A 20,795-nucleotide genomic window follows, 5' to 3' on the forward strand; every position below is an offset into this window, starting at 1 on the left:
CAGAGGTTTGGAAATCGCCTCAAGTATGGTTGACCGAACCTATAGTTCAAAAACTCCCTAGTTGACCGAACATGGCTCCACGGTCGATTGAACCACAAAAGTGGTCGATTGAAGCTCTCGGGTTGGAATTTTTAAAAGTGTTAAAACATCATTAAAATATAATTAATATTTTCCAAAATACCGAGTGTGTTTCCAACGGTCAAAATTTTCAGAAAATTTATAAATACCCCCTCATAACTCTAGATTAGCAACCTTGATTAACCCAAATTTTCTCCCTAATCCATTGTTAATCAAAGTTCCCCCAAAATGCTTTTTATTGTTTAAATCACTCTTTTGGGGCCAAATATTTTATACAAGTCTCTCCAACTCTCTTTTATGCATTTATTTCAAAATCGTTTTTTAGGAGAGTAATTTATTTAGGGCATTTTAATTGCTTTTACTCTCACATAACTTTTATCTCTGAAAAATGTTTTTGAGAGTATTGCTTAGGTTTTCTTCTAGTTATTTCTTTGGTAAATATTTTTGGGAGAAAAATTATTAATTGCACAAATACTTTTGAGCTTAAATTCCTAGATTCTCCAAATATTATTTATTTGCAAAAATATTTATAGGAGAACAATGATACTTATTATTTATTTGAAAAATATTTTTCCTTCTGTATGTATAGGTTTTGAATATATATAATATTTTGTAACCCTTGATGTAAGCTTGATGTTTTGATAGTGAAAAATCAATTGTTGCTCCCATGGATGTAGACACATTACTTAACCATGTAAATTCGTGTATCATTGATTTTACTGCTTTCCTTTATTCAATGTGATTGATTGCTTGTTCCGTATATTCATAATTGAGTGCTTGCATTACTTGTTTTAGAGTGATTCTAGTTTGTGAGTTTCCGTTGCGCATTTGTATCAACAATTGGTATTAGAGCTAGGTTCACAATGGCTGGGATTTCTTCGGTGAAGTTTGAGATTGGTATGTTTTATAGGACGGGAAATTTTGGACTTTGGCAGAGGAAGGTTAAGGACATGTTGGTGTAGGAAGGTATAATGAAGGCACTATACGGAAAATAGCTGGATGGCATGGATGACGCGAGTTGGAAGCCAAGGTTGTGGCTACTATTACGTTATATTTGGCCGATGACGTGATGTATCACATCATGGATGAGGAATCGCCGGTTGGAGTTTGGCTGAAACTGAAGAGCTGGTAAATGTCGAAGTCTTTATCTAACAAGTTGTATCTCAAAAAATGACTTTACGGGCTTAATATGGCAGAGGGTTCAGACCTAAATCAACAACAATTGTGGAAGAGATTTAACCTGTACAAATGAACAACCCCTAATATGCTAATGTCATGCTTGTCATGAGGATCAACACAACCAAAATGGAGGAGAAGATCATAGAAATGGAGAAAGAGACTTCACTTCTCACCAAAATGGTTGAAGACAAAGATCTTCAAATTGCTTCACTCATAAATAAGTTGGAATTAAAAAAAAAAAAAACGATAAATCGAGCTAATATTTAGAACTTCCTATTCCCAACATTATACTAAAAGTAAAGGCAAAGAGAAGGAAGTCCCAAAGGCTTCTCAAGTGACTCACTCTACCTCAGTTGCTTCGTTATCTATTTAACAATTACAGAATATGATAACAAATATGAAATGGGCAAAAAATATAGTGGTCTATCCCAAATTTGTCTCATGCAATCAAATTTGTGTATAAAACATATTGATACCATGAGGAATCCAAATAGAAATCAATCTCCAAAATTCAACCAGTTTGATGTGAAAGGAAACCCAAAACAACATGTTACTTATTTTGTTGAAACTTGTGAAAATGCTAGAACTCGTGGTGATCTCCTTGTCAAACACTTTGTCAAATATTTCCAAGGTAATGCATTTGATGGAACATAGATCTAGAATCTAAATCCATTGATAGTTTGGGAGTATCGAGAGAGAGAGAGAGAGAGAGAGAGAGAGAGAGAGAGAGAGAGAGAGAGAGAGAGAGAGAGAGAGAGAGAGATAGAGGGAGTTTTAAAATTGCTTCTGTAGCACTCGTTGTAATGTTAATTTGATGGAATTAACAAACACCAAGTAGTGTAAAGATGAGGTCGTCATGGATTACATCAATAGATGGCATTCCTTAAGCCTCGATTGCAAGAAGTAGATTTTAGAAATTTCTGTAGTAGAAAATGTGCATCCAAGGCATGCACTGAGGATTGCTATACATTCTTAAAGGAATCAAAATACAGACGTTTGAAGAATTAACTACAAAACAAACTCCCCCCCCCCCCTATGGTTGATCATAGGAAGGAAAAGAAGTAAAAAAAAAGATATTAAGCCTTAAAAAAGTTTAACCAAAGAATCAATGGTTGTGAACACTACCCCAATCAAGATAACTAAAATACAAAATGAAAGAAAGGTAAACTAATTATAGACCAAATGGTGAAAGGAGGCACCCTAGTTTAAAGGAGTGAGGGGAGAAACATTGTCCATTCCCTGATTTAGATGTTTCAAAAATGTTTGACCAACTCCCAAAAAATAAAATTGATTAAGTTTCTAGAGTGCAAAAGACCTAAGGAAATGGTGAGGATAGATGATCCAAATTATTGTAGTACCATCATATTCTTGGTCATCCTTTTTGAAAATGCTTTGTATTCAAAGATCTTGTCTTGCGAAAAGGCATTGAACTTAATAACCTAGTTGAATCCAATAATGTTACCATTGTTGTGGGGGCAACAGATACAACATATTCATGCCCTTTAACAGGTGAACCAAAATAAAAATTCATATCAACAGTAGAGCTCACGTTGATCCAATTTGGTATTCTTAAACTTGTTATATTTAAATGTCTGCTAAAAATATTAGATATCAAATCTGATGACGACATTGGGATCAACATAAGAGGATAAGAAGGGATGGACACTAGTACCACAACGTAAGATAAGGAAGCCACATCTTGCTTAACCGAAGCCTACTCCACCAAAAAGGAAAAAGAAGAAAATAATTTTACATTCTCACCTAAAGAGAAAAAAAGGAAAAATCAATAGCTAATAAAGTCATAGTCAAGAATAATGATGTTTTGTAACAAGAATCTTGAGAACCTATTACATTTGGAGGGTATTTTCCATGAGGGTTCTTCCAGGATGATATAGTTGCGATAAATGTGATGACATGTTATGAAATCCATGATGAAGATAACTCAAATGAAGGAGATGATGCTACAAATTCCACTAATAGTCTTAAAATCTTGAACAACTCATAGGTTTGCCATCTCACATTAGCATTGGTGATCTCATTAAACTTCCTAAAGTTGTGCAAGAAAATGTTGTACATATCCTTACAAGTGTGGATAATATTGACTCTCAAACGTCTTCAAACCTTTAAGAAAGGGAAGATGATGCCCTTTGTGCCAAATTTTGGTCCACGATCTTCTTTATAGATGAAAATCATTTATTGGGCTCAAAATCACATAATCGATCACTTTTTGTTTTCGGTTACATTTGGGAACAAAAGGTCAACCGAATTCTTATTGATGGTGGATCTATAGTCAATATTATGTCAAAGGTAACAATGAAATAAATTGGAATCACTATAGATGAATTATTTTGAAGTTGCTTAGTAATCGAAGGATTTAATCAAAATGGTCATCGTGCAATTGGTATAATTCGCCTAGAACTATTTACAAGTGGCCTACAAGCAAATGTCATGTTCCATGTAATTGATTCCAAAACAACTTAGAAGTTTTTGTTAGGAAGATCATGGATTTATGAAAATGGAATTGTACCTTCAACTCATTTTGTTGATGCCAAATTTTATCAAGAAGGCATAACAACAAAAGAAGCACTTCTTGTAGATACTCCTTTCTTAAGCAGTATGAAGTACGGTGCAAAGCAGGTTGAGCCCTCCAAATCATAGTGTAATAAGATTAAGAGTGTCCAACTAAACAACGAACACTACCAAACTACCTACTCATTCATTATAAGGTGAATATGATAAATCTTTATTGGTTTCCAGTTTTACTCCAATTCTGCACTATGTTCCATTATCTCAACATAAGAAAGAGGAATCTCCATTTGTTGAGTGTTATAATTCTGTAGCAAGTAAGGAAACTTTTCCTCAACTATTGAAGTCAAAGAATGTTAAAAACCTTAAAGAATGATTAGTCACACCTTTAACAATGTTGTCTATATTTATTTTCAATAGACCTTTGCAGGGGTTTATTCCTTCATCTTAAACATCTTTAGAATGTGATAATTTTCTAAATCAAAAAGGTTTTGACCCAATAGCCTATAGACTTATGGGAAAATCAAGATTTAACTTTGAAGCCCAAATCCAATGGGAAAGTTGAATATATTGCTTACTAGAGAGAATATCCATGGTCTAAATGAAACAAAAAAGAAATTATGGCAACAAGGGTTTGACATCCTTCCTCAAGATTGGGCTTGGTTATTGTCCAAATGCACCAACAAGGATATCAATTAAATGGAAGGCTAAGGTGGAAAAATTATAACATATAATAGTAGAGATCGTTGGATGAGCCTAAGCAACAATATACGCAGTCAATTCTTTGCACTTCGGTGTTTGATCATATTGAATCAAGCTCAACAAGTTTGGAAGACTCAGCATTGCTGTCCTAAATAGAGATGGTACTTTTAAGGCTTACAATTTTGTCTTGGAATGGTTGGGAGTTAAAAAAAAAAAAAAGCATCAAGGATGTCTAAAAGGAAATTATAGGTGAAAACATCAAAGTGGAAAAGGATGATCAAGAGGCTCATAGCCTTGTTCCATCTCATATGAGGCATTCTTCTTTATTGGAGGTTAACACAAATGGATCACCTAATAGAATTTGGAAACATACCATTGTGCATACTAGGCAACCTCAACAAAGTTTAGAGGAGTCGAATGATACCAAGATTGTTTTCATAGTCATCATTTTATGATAGTAGAAGACAAAACTTCAAATATTTCTGATAAAGAAGTTGAGGATGCTCCTCCAACAGTGGAAGATAGTGGTCAATCCACAGTTAATGAGTTAAATGAAATCAATCTCAGTTGCAAATGAATTTTGACCAACCTTTATCAAAAAATCACTTATTTTAGATAAGGAGCAATATTTTAAATTTTTGTTTAAATACAAAGATGTGTTTGTCTAAACATATAAAGAGATGTTTGGTCTTGACCCAAAAAATTATTGTGCATCACTTGGCAGTGAATGAGGTGTCCGACCCATCAAGCAAGCATAAAGAAGGTTTTGTCCAGATGTTATCCCACAAATAGAACTTGAAGTTAATAAGCTTATTGAAGTTGGTTTTATTCGAGAGATCAAATATCCATCATAGATTACCAATATTGTTCCAATGAGAAAAAAAAAGAAAAAAAAAAAAAGAAAAAAGAAAGTCCACGTTTGTTTTGACTTTTGCAATTTGAATAATGTTTGTCCAAAAAGTGATTCCCAATATCAATCTTTGAAATTATGGTAGATGCAACAACAAGATGTGAGGTACTCATATTTAAGGATGGTTCCTCTAGTTACAACCAAATAAAGATGACATCATAAAATGAAGATTTAATTGCCTTTTGAACTTCAAAAGGATATACCATTATAAGGTAATGCCTTCTAGATTAAAGAATGCAGGTTTCACTTATCAACATGCCATGTGTATCAAGCTTAGGACTCTTATAATGCTAACAAGTGGTATCTGAGCCTATGTTTCGTAATTATGAGCAAGTGACATCATAAAGTTGAGATGTAAAATAAGTTCTCTTGATGTGCTAACAGTTAAAGGACTAAGTGTGTGACTAAGATCAATAAGGATCATCCAAATCTAACAGATGGATCTGAATAGGGTCAGGACGTGGGAGGTAGGATTGATTTGAAGGCACATGGAATGCAACCTAAGACACGTAAAACACATGGAGAAGGCCCAATTGAGCAATTGTTGGAGAATTGAGTTTGCTGCCACGAGGGAGATGGTTTCTACTCAAAGGGAAGAGTTCGAATTGGACTCGAGTGTTTATATATATGTACCTGCGGCTATAGACACATGGAAAAGGAGCATTGATGAGTGGATTCCTATGGTTTCGTGCCCTTTCCCATGGTTGAGTAATGACTCTTAGTTGGTTGCATGACAAGTAATGACTTCCATTGAAGGGGGAGTGGTTGAAACTCACAAAATAGGAGAAGATCGTTGAGAATTTCACTTTTGAGTTTGTCCCACATTGAAAAATTGCAATGAATGATGGGTTCATATATATATGATTAGTTCCAAGACCTAATAGTCTTGAACTTTTAGGCTCAAATTGGTGCTCGCTTATGCGTGTCAAGACCACCCATGGACTACTGTGACACTAACACTACCTTATTAGCATCGCCTCTACCTTGTCGAATTGACGTCCTTTGCAGTAAGAAGGGAAGCCAGAGAGAGAGAAAGAGAAGTAAGGAGGGACGGAGGAAGGGAGTGTGACGAATTTGAGGCTACAACAATGACTTCTTAGAAGCATCACAATAGTAGCACGCTAGTGTAAAGATAAAAACGTCCTTCACATGTGAGAATGATGGCCAAACGACACACAAACGAACATCTTCCCATATATATATATATATATATATATATATATATATATATATATATATATATATATATATTGTTTCTTGAATTATACCATTTTTCAAAATGTTCATTTATTATTGAATTTACAAGATATGGTAATTTATCATATAAGAGTAATACATTTTTATAGTTTGCTCCTATTAATAATAATAGGGTAAAATCCAACAATATCCTCACTTTTTAAAATATGATACTCCACCCCCTGAGTTTTTAAAAACTATCACAAAACCCACTGAGGTTTAATTTTATTGATGGAATAAACCTTCTGTTAGTTGATCGCTAGTCGATTGTTAAGTTTAATGAAAAAAAATTATATTTTTATCTTTAATAAAATGACAATTTAACCTTTTCACTTAGTTTTAATAAGATAAATTTAAAATTTGAAATTAATTTAATAAATTAAATTAGAAAAATTAGCCAATTGATTACAATATGTTTTAAAAATTAAACTTATAAGTGAATTGGACACATAACGACTAAATTAGATCAATCAGTTGACATAATCAAGACAAAATAATTAAATTATTATTTTAAAAATCAAAATTATGTAAAATAAATAAATAATACTAATAATTTAGAAAAAATAATTAAATAATTATTTTGTCAAAGACTATTTACTATATACATTTCATGAAATTTATATGACTAAATATATCTTTAACAAATAAAATATAATTTAAAAAATTAGCTTGGATCTGACAGTCAATCGAATTGTGGCTTTTTTTTTATTATAATTTGTTAGTAATTTTATTTTTCCATATATATATATATATTAAAAAAATTGAAATAATAATAGATTTTTCTTTTTGTTAGTTAATCATTACACCGAATAGACCAGTTAATTTGAGAATCAATCTAAGTTTTTGAATCACTTAATTAATTTTTAAAATATTATGTTGATCAATTTTTTTAATTTAATTTATCAAACAAGTGTCATTTAAAATATCATTTTATTATAGTTAAATTAATTATTTCTTCACATATACATGGCACTAACAATCAATTAATATTGGAAGCTTGATTTTGTCAATAGGATTATAAGTGAAGAGATTCTTCAATAGTTTTTGAAAATATAGAACTAGAATGTAATTTTACCAATAGTCACGCAGTGTTACCAGATTTTACCCATATAATAATAATAATAATAAGAAAATTTATAAATATAAATTCCTACGTACTTCAAGTTTAATTTTTTTTTTATTATTATTATTTAACTTTCTTTGCCATTACTTTTTTTATTTGAAGCTTATTTTGCTCCTAAATCTATGCATGCACACGTGGCTTTTAACATCACACCCAGAGTGACTTAGTTTCACAATTTATTTTTATGCATGCTTTGATATTGCTATATCAATTAGATACACTTCATTCAAAAACAAATTTTTATTTATTATTATTATTATTATTATTATTATTATTATTATTATTATTATTAATTGTTGTTGTTGAGTTGGAATGGATTGAGGGTAAAATACATTCAGACCATAGAATAATTGCATTTTTTATTTTCAATTTTTTAAATAATTATAAGAATGCCACATTATTTTTAGAATTTTTTGAATTTATAAAAAAATGTTACAAAACATCAAATTTTATATTGACAATTGTGTAAACTATAACAAAATACAACATAAAATTAAATAATTTATTTTCATATTTACACAAATGCAAGTTCAAATCTCTAAATTTAGGATCTCATATGATACTATATATATTTTAAAACATTAAAAATAAATCACACTTTGTAATCAATTTTAAATCTAAAAATAAAAAATAAAAATATTTTACACAAATAGACAAACTCTTTATTTTGTAGGTTTTCAATATGAATTTTGAAAAAACAAATTAATATTTTTATAACTTGTTTCTTCAAAAATGAAAAACATGTTGCGGGATGCCCTGATATTTTATGATGTAACGCACTTGGGAATTCTAACTATTCTTTAATCGTAAATAAACAATAAAGCAGAACAAGTAAATAAATAATAAAGAGAGATGATCCTTTAAAAAATTTTAATGTAACTTAATTTTGTTTTGGGAAAGAAAAATCTTAAATCTATGGCTTGCGGAGAGTCTTGCCATAAGTCCGTAAGCGCTCCATGACACTTCGAATTCGCTCCGAAATAATTGTATAGAGGCATCTCTGCGCCGCCTCATCCAGTCCGTGAGCGCTGCTGCTGCTACCGCCTCCGCCGCCGCCAGTGCACCCTTTTCCTGATCCACCTCCCTCACGAAACGACGAATCCCCAGACATGGCCATTGCCAACCGTCTCAGTTCTGTAAAGTCAAACTCCACGGGCTCACCAATTATTATTTTAATATTCTTATTAAATAGTGGAACAGGGGGCCTTCGGCCAAACCAAAAATTCTCCGGCATCACCTGTAGAAATAAGGAAACAGTGAATGCATGGATAAATAATTTAACTGAGCTATGAAGCATCAGTGTGCATCAGCTGAAAGATATAATCTCTCTACTTTATTTAAGAAAAAACAAAAACCACTCTAAAATTTTTTTTAAAACATGTATCGAAAAAAGAAAAGAAAAGGGCATTCATCAGAAAGGATTTCCAAGAAAGAACTGAGACATTCAGACAATGCACATCATCCCTGCGATGGATCCCCCCGAAACCCCATTAGGCCTTTTGTCTGAGCGCAGTTCTTCAGGGGGGTATACCTATAATTTGCAACACTAGGGGCTGCCAGTAGAGTTGATACGTCATACACAATTCACTGCTCTGTAAATGCACAAATTATTGCTTTCTCTAGATTGTGGAGTTGACTAACATCAAATTTGCATGCGCTCCATTTTATATCAATTATTAATTATATTATGTTTGCATTCTTGCAAGCATAGTAGTCTTGGAATTGTGAATTGAAATCCCAATTTCTTGAATTCAGTCATAAGATATAATACAAAATTTCAAAAATAGATTCAAAATGGCTTGCATACATTAAAATAGTAAAATAAATTTTTAAGTTTCAACAATTATGGATCAACCATGTTCAATTAAAATGACACTTGTCCTTGAAGCAAGCTTTGTAGGTTTAAATCCTACCATGACCAACTTGAACTCAATTATACATTGATAGAGATCTAGCCAGCCATTCCACCTTTATCAAGTATCAAGTAAAGCTAGTTTCTATGAAACCGAAGTACTAAAGTTACGTTCGAGGAATGCCTAGTCTTAGAAATGGGTTAGTTATAATATATTAGTCATAATTAGTTATATTAAAAAATACATATTGTTAACACAAAGCAAATAACAATGTGAAACTTTTTTGACTCCATAACAAGAAATAACTATTCTCAAATTTCACCATAAGAATGTCTATTCCTTTCTTAATTCTTATTACATATTAGATGAAATAATAACGAATATACAAGACTTAGCTATTCCATCTATTTCTAAATTTTCACTACATTTCATCTTATTCCAAGGAATAACTATTCCCTGAACCAAAAGTAACCTAAGTCTAAAAGTTCAAGATACACCAAATAAAATAAAATTAAATTAAAAACAAAAACAAAAACAAAAGGATAAGGACCCATAAATTTTTCTTTTAAAAAAATTAAACTTTATGTTTATGGTGTAAATTTACATGTTTAACAATAAAAAATTCATGTGCATGCTTTCTTTTTAAATAAATAAATAAATAAGGATAGGAATCAAGAAAAAATAATAATGAAAAATTGAACTTTATGGTTTTCAAGGGAATGAATCAATAAACAACAATAAAAATTGAACTCTATGGTGTTTAATGAAAAAAAGTCATTTTTAATGCATAGGCTTTCTCTAACAACTAATACATGAAGAAAAAAAAAAAACTTATTAAAATATTAAATTAATAAAAATCAGACCTTCAATTCTGCAGTGTGAAGAAGAGGACAGCTCACCTCCTTCTCTAACTTTGGTTTTCTTCTAATCTTATCCAAGAAAAGAAAGATGCAGAATGTGAAGGACGAAAAACTTTTTCTTCTCTCTTGGAAGACAGAACTCACATAAATAACAAATAAAAAGGCCATTGTGCAACCACAGAAAAAAAAAAAAAACGAGTTTAAAAGCCTTAAGTTGGGTTTTCGAGGAATTGATCCAAATCCAAATCGTACGATTTGATTCAATTTGATTCATCAAATCATCAGGTATTCATACGATTCACCTAAATTCACAGCCTTCTGTGATCCTCCCATGCAATTTGAACCGATTTATGCCTTTCTCAATCAGAATTGTAACAGGGTTTGATCAGGTTTTAGAAGAATCAAATACTAATCTTACAATTTGATTCAATTTGATTCTTCGAATCACTAGGCGAATTGAATGATTCACCTCAATTGACAGCATAGTTGATAAACCTAACTGCCTCTATACTATTATTAAGGGTATACAAAAATTACCAAAAACTGGACCAAAATGTGTTTCGGTTCAATTTTTTAGTATTCAGTTTCAGTTTTGGTTTTTTCAAAAGATAAAAATAAGGTTTCAGTTTAGGTTTCAGTTTTTGGCCCAAAACCAAACCAAAAAACCGAAAATTGATTTAATAAATTATTGATGTTATAATTTTATATAATATTAACATTAAATATGTTAACAACTCAGATTGGGATTAATTTTATATAATATTAATGTTAAATATGTTGATGACTCAGCTTCTGCTTGCTGTGGCACTGTCAGATGTGGGATACTTCCTCTCTGTCATTAATCGCTGCTTCTCCAAGCAGTGAGTCAACATATTACATTCAGCATCTGATTGAGGACTCAATTTTGATCTGGTTGACATGCTTCTTCACTCTGCCAAATATTAAGCGAATAAGATTATTCTTGGTTTGAAGAGTCTGAAACGTCAGTCATCAGTCGGTGATGAAAATCCGACTGATTCTGGATTCTGGACATGGGCTCTACTTCAAAATTCTTGCTTGATGCATTCTTAGAAAATTTCACCAGTTTACTGGTAAGATTTAGGTGTTCAAAGTAGTTGAATAGGAAATAATTGCTTCCATTAATTTCTTACAGTTTCAAAGATTTGGGTTATCACTGGATTTGGAAGCAGAATTAAAAGGGAAAATTCTGGATGGTACGAATAGAGGGCAATAAAAAGATGCGATGTATTCACGAAAAAAGTCCACAGAAGGAAGGATTACTGGAAACAAATCTTCAAACTTGAAACCGTAGCTGAAGAATGAAAAAAGATGTGATGTGTTCATTCTCGGGGGACTTGGGTTGTCTAAGCTTCTACTGCTGCACTGCGGCCTCACCTCCCAAATTTTTCATCCCACATTGGTAGTGCAGGAGAAGGAAACAAAATTCATTTCCTATAACTACCAACTCCACCCTTTTTTCATCGGACTGTCTGGGCTACAAATCGATTTTAACCAAACTGAACTGGAAAACGACGTTTGGTTTTCTCTACGAACTGATGGTGTAAACTTCGGTTTCGGTTTGTGAAATTTGAAGACCAAGTTTGGTTTGGTTATCAGTTTTCCAGTAACCAAACCATATAGAACCAATTTCATCCCTAAGACATCACCATTTCTAGTATTTCCAGTATAAAACAAATATATGATGGTACGATGGGTAATAACAGTTAACCATAGACCTAATTTGTTGCACTTGATTACAAGTAAATCAAGAACATTTGTAAAATAACTAAACTGAATAACTAAAGATCTGCAATTGCTCTTAATTTCCAATGACCAGTAATCTAGCAAACATGGACTGAGTTCGCCAATTTCCAGTGGTACAGTGGTACTATCCAATAGAGTTCTAAAGCAACAAAAGCCAAACATTAACAAATAATTCCAAAAAAGCTCCTTTCAATTATTTTTTGTTTATAAGCTTTGGGCTTGGGATCTTGCTTGTATTCTAAGGCTTCATACACATTGTCAGACCATAACATATAAAAGCTTAGCTTTTTGGAGAGGTGGTAGTCTACCATATGGTAATGGATGGGTTGAGGTCCTGGGTTCTATTGTTGCCCGCCTTCATGACGCGATTTGTTAAAATTATCTTATTCCATCATAGAGGATGTTATTTATTGTTTGCCTATCTCTCCAGGTTCAATCAGGCTACACATGCAGTGGAGTGTTAAGGCTTGATATATTGTTGGTCCACAACCTAACACTTAGATTTTCAGATAAAGTGCTACTAACTACACGTTCCCAGACATTATCTTCAAAAACCTGTAAATAGAATATTTCATGCACAGAAGAATCTACATATTGAAATTGTGAAAAAGAAGACAAAACATTAGGAGGTTACCCCTTCAAACCCATGGTGGACAATTGGCAAAACAATTGGAGTTATTGGAGCTCGAACAATGAGACTAGCAGTTCCCCATTTTAACCGTTTTATAGCCGTATCTTCTTGGAACACTTTTCCCTCAGGAAATGTATGCAGCTGATTATTTAGGATAAAAATGAAAATCAGAACAACAATTGAGATCATCATGCGCGCACGCACAAACAGAGAAATTCGGTATATGATAGCTCAAGAAGTAGTCTACAAACAAAAAAAAGTATACCATCAAGAGAAACTGACAAAGTTCCAATTGACCAAAGATAGGTCCCATCCAAAAGGTGAAGAAAATTGAACCAGCATGCTATCATAGTTAGGCCAAACCAACTTATCAACAAAAACTAGGTTAAAGCAAGGTTGTTAGAATCAGGATTCTAAGCGGGATCATTGGAAGGGTCTGTATGATCGAATAGTAGAATCGTAAGATTCTACTTTCAAAGTAAAATAAATATTAAATATGTGGAACTTTATCACAAGTCTTAAGACTAAAAACTTGGGTAGTAACTTAGTAAGTAGTGTAAGTTAAAAATATAATAAAAAGCTCAAACAACAAAAAAGAAGAAAAAGAACAAGAGCAAGAAAAGGAGAAGAAGGAGAAAAACAATGCCCACTATTGAGTCTTTTCAAGAAGAAAAAAATCTGTTTGAAAGCATACCTCTGCAGCTCTGCTGAACTCTATGTTGAAGAGGATTGGCGTGTTCTTTTTGAACACCAAAGAAGGAAGAGGACTGAGGGCTGAGGACTGAGAACTGAGGGCTGAGTTATTGCCGAGCCCCAGGAACTCTGGTTGTTGAACACCAAAGAAGTGTTGATCAAACATCAAGACTGCTTAGCTGCTGCTGATCAAACATCAGTCACTAGATGGATGGCTCTCTAGTTATCAAACAGGAGAGAAATTCAGGTGCTGGGCTGCAGAATTTCAATGAGTAGAGGACTGAAGTGTCAAACTCCAGGGAAGTCAGGTACAGATTCCGCTGAATTTGTTCATTGATGGGAGGCTGGGAGCCATTTTTCCCCGGTTCTAGAAGACTTTGGACCCAACATAAACCTTTTGAGGCCTTTGGGAGAATAAAAACATGTATTGGGCCACATTATTGAACCCCAAGAAGGGTAAAAAAATCCCAATCCAGGTGGCAGAGAGGGATCTGTATGATTCTACTTACGATTCTACGATTCCGATTTTACGATTCTACCGATTCTTTTACGATTCTACCACAATTCTACTTGATTCCGATTTTTGTTGCAACTTGGATCGTTTTGGTGAATATGGATTGTAGAATTATGCACAAAGAAAGACATAAGGAGAGGCACATACTCTAATGGAACTCCATGGAGTGTTTTTTTTTTCTTTCACACAGCTGGTCCCAAGCCCGGGTAAAGGAGTAGGATTGCATTAGGTAGCTGACAGCCAGTGTAAAATTTGTCAGATCACTATGATATGAATCCTTATCGAATATTTGCTTGGGTGTCCCCTACGGGCAACGAGTTGTATTTGTACCACCCAGGTGTAGCGAAAAGTGGGTGAGGGTGGACTAGGTTGTCGCCTCGAAGCGACGCGCTGTGTCAGAGCCCGGGTACGGTGTTAAATAGGCGAGGGTTCTTGCATCATTTTGGACGTGGGCAGGTAAAGAAGTTAGTTTAGGAAATTAGGATTAGATTAGCAACGTGGAATATAGGGACACTTACGGGTAAAAGCATGAAAATTGTGAACACAATTATTAGAAGAATAATTAATATAATTTGTCTTCATGAAATTAAGTGGGTAGGGGAGAAAGCTAGAGAAATTGATAAATTGGGATTTAAACTTTGATATACTGAAAAAAAAAAACAAAAGAATGAAGTAGGAATTATTGTAGACAAAAACTTAAAAGATAGCGTTGTTAATGTAAATAAAGTAGGGGATAGAATTATAAAAATGAAGATGATATAAGGCTAAGAGATAATAAATATCATTAGTGCTTATGCTCCTCAAGTGGGCTTAGCAGAAAATCTTAAGAGACAATTTTGGGAAGATATGGATAGTATTATACAAGGCATATTAGGGAATGAGAAAAAATTCATAGAAGGAGAAATAAATGGACACGTTGGAAGGGATAATTAAAGTAATGAAAGGATACATAGAAGATATGAATATGGAGACAAAAATAAGTTTGGGAAGATGATCTTAGACTTCGCTATGTCATATAATTTTAGTATAAAGATTAGTTGCTTTAAGAAGAGAGGGGAACACTTAATAACCTTTAGAAGTGGACAAAATAGAAGTCAAATAGATTTTTTTTAAACTAGGCGGGTAGATTGTTTATCATACAAGGATTGTAAAGTTATTCCAGGTGAAAGCCTAACCACACAACAAAATGAAAGAAAAATGACAAAACAAACCAATGTAAGAGAACTAGGTGGTGGAACCTAAAGGAAGAAAATATAATAAAATATAAAGATAAAATGATCAAAGATGGGGATTTGACTATAGAGGATGGGATATATACAAATACTCTTGGAGTAGATTAGCTAGCCCTATTAAAAAGATAGCAAAAGAGATTTTAGGTGAATCAAGGGGAAGATTCTTGAATAGCAAAGAAAGTTGGTGGTGAGATAAAGATGTCCAAAAGGTTGTAAAGACAAAAAGAATTTGGTATAAAATGTGACAAAAATGTAGAAACATGGACAACTTTAAAAAGTATAAGGATGTGAGAAAAGATGAAAAAAAGGCCGTTAGTGAAGCTCAATACAGATTATTTAATAATTTGTATGATAAATTAAATACAAAAGAAGGGGAAAGAGATATATTTAAACTTGTTAAGCTAGAGAAAGAAAGAGTAAGGACTTCGGAAATGTAAAATATATAAAAAGTGAGAATGATATTGTCTTGGTTAAGGAGGAAGACATTAAAGAAAGATGGCAAAATTATTTTAGTAAGTTGTTTAATGAAAACCAAATAGAAGGCTTAAACTTAGATTTGACAAATGAGGAAAAGACTAAAAATATGAGATTTATTCGCAAAATTTGAGTCAACGAAGTTAAGTTTGCATTAAAAAAGATAAAAAATGGGAAAGCTTTAGGACCGGTAACATCCCAATTGAAGTTTGGAAATGCTTAGGTGATAAAGAAATTATATGGTTAACTAATTTATTTAATACAATTATAAAAACTAAAAAAATGTCAAATGAATGGAGGAAAAACACTTTAATACCTATATACAAAAATAAAAGAGATATTTAAAATTGTAATAATTATAGTGAAATTAAACTTATGAGTCATACAATGAAACTATGGGAAAGGGTAGTAGAACAAAAATTAAGATTAGAAATGAAGGTCTTAGAAAATCAATTTGGTTTTATATCTGAGAGATCTACCACATAAGCTATATATTTTTTAAGAAGATTAATGGAAAATTTTAGGAAAAATAAGGACTTGCATATGGTATTTATTGACCTAGAGAAAACATATGATAGAAAACCTAAGGAAATTCTATGGTGGGTTTTAGAAAAAAAGGGTGTATGTAGTTGGTATACTAATGTTATTAAGGATATGTACAATGGAGTAATGACTAGTGTAAAGACTATAAATGGAGAAACTAGAGAATTTTCAATCACCAGTACATCAAGGATCTGCTTTGAGGCTTTATCTTTTTACTTTAGTGATGGACCAACTGACTAAGAGTATTCAAAATGAGGTTCCATGGTGTATGTTGTTTGCAGATGATATTGTATTTATTGATGAAACTAGGGATGGAGTAGAGACTAAGTTAGAATTATGGAGTGAAGCTTTAGAATCTAGAAGCTTTAGGATAAGTAGAAATAAGACAAAATATATGAAATGTAATTTCAGTAATAGTAGGAGAAATATTGGAAACAAAGTTAAACTTGATAATGAAGAAATAAATGACACTTATAGATTTCGATACCTTGGATCTACTATGCAAGCTGAAGGAGAAATTGAGGATAACGTAATGCATGGAGTTAAAACAGGTTGGGTAAAATGAATAAGTGCTTCAAGTGTGCTTTGTGATCGTGGAATATACTTAAAATTAAAAGGGAAGTTTTATAGGACGGCTATAAAACCAACTATGCTATATGGATCAGAATGTTGGCGATGAAGAAACAGAATATCCAAAAAGTAAAAATTACCGAGATGAGAATGCTTAGATGGATGAGTGGAATAACACTGAAAGATATATTAAGTAATGAACATATTCGCGATAAGTTAAGTGTAACTCCTATAGAAGATAAGATAAGGGAGAGGAGACTCAGATGGTACGGACACTTGCAACGTAGGTCACATAGTATGTCAGTGAGGAAGAGTAAGTTAGAAGGAGTAGGAGTAGACCTAAAATAACTTGAAAGAAGATAGTGAGTAAGGAATTAATAGCCTTGAATCTGTCAAAAAAAATGGTCCATGATCGCATAAATTGGCGGAAAATGATTCATATAACTGACTCCACTTAGTGGAACTTAAGACTTGGTTTTTTTTTTGTTGTTGTTGTACAAACACAAAAACTATTTATAGCACATACCTAGAAGTATGATAATGCACTAAAAGATCACAATACGATAGCCTTAGCATAAACATCCACAATCCCAAAATAAAAACAAGTGATTAGATAAAGAGGAAAATAAATTTTAAGCAAATAAGGAAATACCCATGCTCCATCACTCAAGCGATCAAGAGCCTCATTCATGTGTTCTTGATAAATTCCAGCACCCCTCGTTATGGGTATGCATTTCCCTGTGCAATTAACATGTTTACAAACGCAATCTAATATAACAATGTTTACCAAATAAAAATCTAAAAATCATAGAAAACTTGCAAAGGCATAATGAAGCTTGTATATGTAATAACAATCATATCATAAAAGGCAGCAATGCTGTATAAAAAAATGGCACTAGACCCTAACAAACAAGTGTAACTTTACCTTTCTACCTTCAATGAGGACTCCTATTAGACACCTAAGTACACTCCCGCTGGAACCTTAATAGCCTAACAAACACTTGTCACTACCTCATCCCCAACTCATATGCTCCCTTCAACTCCCTTCCACCCTCTCGTCCCACTCTAACCCCCCTTTTCTCATGTACTCTAGTAACATGAAACTTTAATAATCATGAACAATTGTAAAATAATTCCCACAGTGCTTCACCCTGCCCTTGATAAGGTTTCAAACTCAGCAAGAATTCGTCCAAATGTATGGAAATCCATCTTCAATGATAGCATAATGGTGTGATTAAAATTTAACTTCTCAAGCCAACAACATGATACTAATGACCAAGAAAATGAGTTTTTTTCCTCCATTCTAACTCAGCTTCAACTCTCATAGTAAACTTAGCATTTTGCAGGCTCAAAAAAACTTCAAAATCAATTGAAAAGGCTAGTTATGCAGGCATAGAAGCTTGATAACCACAGTAAAAGAGTTTGACAGGATGAAAATACAATTTTGAATATTACATACCAAGTCGAAAAAAATATGATAGCACAATATTTTTAAAGCATATGTCTTCTGCAGCAAGCACCCACCGTGCCAAATTTGCATCTGCTACAGGAAATCCACTGAATCCCCACATAACTGGGTCGTCCAATCTGTTACAATAACATCAACAATTATTGGTGGAAATAAAATAAACAGTCATGAACACCATCGGCTGTGAAACAGTACTGACCATTCTCAAAGGTAATCGACAGACATTAGTTGAAAAACAGATACTAGTCATTATCTATATGAATCCAATGATTTTCTACATCAATTTATTTTCCTGTCCATTCCTGGTGACAAATCTATAAAAGAATTCAAACCATTACAATTCTCATAGAAACCAACCAGTAACAAATATTTTAGCAACCAATGAAGCAGTCATAGTGGTTGAGAAACAGTTACTAGCCATTTCTCGCATGTAACCATTTTTGGTAACCCTTTTTTTTTCTCCAACTTCTCTAATGATGAATCTAGAATGGAATACAGAAAGTATTTGCATGATCATCAACAGGGCTTGTGCTTATATAATCATATAATAAGATGGCCATCATATTTCATGATCAGGCATGGGACATTAGAGACATGAACGCTGCTTAAAGTTATTTTTTGTGATTATGGTTGTCTCCTATATTATGTATTTGCCACCCACTCTTGCAATGAAATTACAAGTGAAATAAAATTAACCGAAGATTTTCAGCAAGATGTGCAAGGACCCCTTCAAGCCAATTGCAATGAGGCAATTAATTGAGTTCAAGGTCTTAAATTTCGATTTCGACTCAAATTTCGAAGCTCCAAAAGAACGGAAATTTCAATTTCAATGTCAATTTCGATTTCGATTTGAAAAAATAACGGAAACTAGTAGTAAAGCATGGAATTCTTTGTGAAACTTTATAAATGGTTAACAAATATAATAATATAAGTTTTAAGACTAATATATTACAAATTAAATACATCTATATTTGGTATAGGGTGGAAAAGTTGTCAAATAGTATGTGTATCAAACATGTTTGTAGGATAATGTACATTAAACAGATTCAGTTAATGCAAATGAAATTCATAATTCATTTAAATATTATTTATTATACAAATATTGATAATTTAGACATAAATGGTTAAATAAAATATTACTATAAGTTTATTTTTTCATATAATTTCAAAAGCACTTGTGGTAACCATTTGTTTCAATAAAATAAATTAAAAGAGAAATTTCACTTCACTTTTGAATTTCTCGTTTGAATTTCGACAATTTTATTGTGTAGTTAAAATTTTTGACAAATTTCGCTAAAATTTCAAGGTTTTGATAATTTCGGATGATTCGTTGAGATTTCGATTGAAATTATGCAAGACGGAAATCGACTGCCATTTCGATTTCAAGGGTGATGGAAATCGGAAATTTTGACAAGTTTTGTGGAAATTTAAGACCATGACTGTGTTATCGTGTCCACTGGAAACGAGGGTGTTTCATTTCTCATAATGACAAAATGAGGTTATATTTAGCTTTTTTCTTTCTTGTAGACATGTCTATCTTTCCACTAAAAAAAAGTTAAAATTCAAATCTACAAATTTTCCTTAGACGCATGTATTCGATGTTCAAGTATTCAACTAGATGGCAAATATTGTGTCAAAAATAAGGAATTTAAAGATTAAAATAACTTGAGAAAGAAAGAAAGAAAGAAGAGTAGAGGGAAGCAAACTGACGTGGACATGTGATTGCTAACCGTGATGAGAGGTACACCAGGAGGTCGGGATCGGACAAGACGAAAGAGGGTATCAGCGTTATGAACGGAGGTGGTGTTGAAAACAGTAGCGACGGCCTTGGCAAACGCCCCAACCGCCATAAATACCATCTTACGAGGGATTCCTCCCAAGTGGCTCCCTCGCGCTGCCCATTCCATTTTCCGACCCATAATCTTCAAAGGAAAATTTGGGATTTGATTCAAATGCACCAAAAACTGAGAATCCGGAACAGACCATAGATAGGCAGCTCGATCTCCTCCAAAAACCAAGGAAGAGAGATAATTTTCCTGATTAGACCAACAGCACCAGTTGAGGCATCAACAAGAAAACCAGATGTTCATTGCTCTCGATTTAGAATACAAGTTTGGCTACTTTTCTTCTTCCTCTCTCTTTATTGTGCGGGTTTTGCCCTTCCCTACCCCTACTCATCTCCTCCATTCTCCTCTCCCCATCAACAGGTAACCGAGCGACGAGTTTTTCCCGTTTTATTATTAAAATAAAAAATTTCTCAAACTAATGCTCACATAACTTGATGCTGCAAGATTTAAATTGATGAGTGACTGAGAAGGTCACGCGTGACTAGCGAATGGGAAGGTGACGTGTGGCAGAAATCTCTCAGCACCAAGCTGTGAGATTAGTGACTGAGAAGGTCACGCGTGACCAGCGAACGGGAAGGTGACGTGTGGCAGA

General features: G+C 33.1%; 1 protein-coding gene across 4 annotated transcripts; it reads right to left on the reverse strand.

The window, feature by feature from the left end:
- Nucleotides 1-8,590: 8,590 nt before the first annotated feature.
- LOC131163702 (N-acylphosphatidylethanolamine synthase) lies at nucleotides 8,591-20,578 on the reverse strand. 4 transcript variants are annotated; one of them, XM_058120391.1, is made up of 5 exons: nucleotides 20,067-20,578; nucleotides 18,348-18,475; nucleotides 17,541-17,626; nucleotides 12,866-13,003; nucleotides 8,591-8,991 (listed from the first exon to the last, which is right to left on the reverse strand). In XM_058120391.1, the coding sequence occupies exons 1-5, from the start codon at nucleotides 20,273-20,275 to the stop codon at nucleotides 8,668-8,670; spliced, it is 885 nt and encodes a 294-aa protein (XP_057976374.1). In that variant the 5' UTR covers nucleotides 20,276-20,578; the 3' UTR covers nucleotides 8,591-8,667. The 4 variants fall into 4 exon arrangements, with proteins under 4 accessions (XP_057976374.1, XP_057976401.1, XP_057976390.1 ...); XM_058120418.1 differs by having other exon boundaries at nucleotides 20,087-20,209; XM_058120407.1 differs by lacking the exon at nucleotides 17,541-17,626 and having other exon boundaries at nucleotides 18,413-18,475; nucleotides 20,087-20,569.
- Nucleotides 20,579-20,795: the final 217 nt, after the last annotated feature.

The sequence above is a fragment of the Malania oleifera genome, chromosome 1 (assembly GCF_029873635.1).
Source record: "Malania oleifera isolate guangnan ecotype guangnan chromosome 1, ASM2987363v1, whole genome shotgun sequence".
NCBI lineage: Eukaryota > Viridiplantae > Streptophyta > Magnoliopsida > Santalales > Ximeniaceae > Malania > Malania oleifera.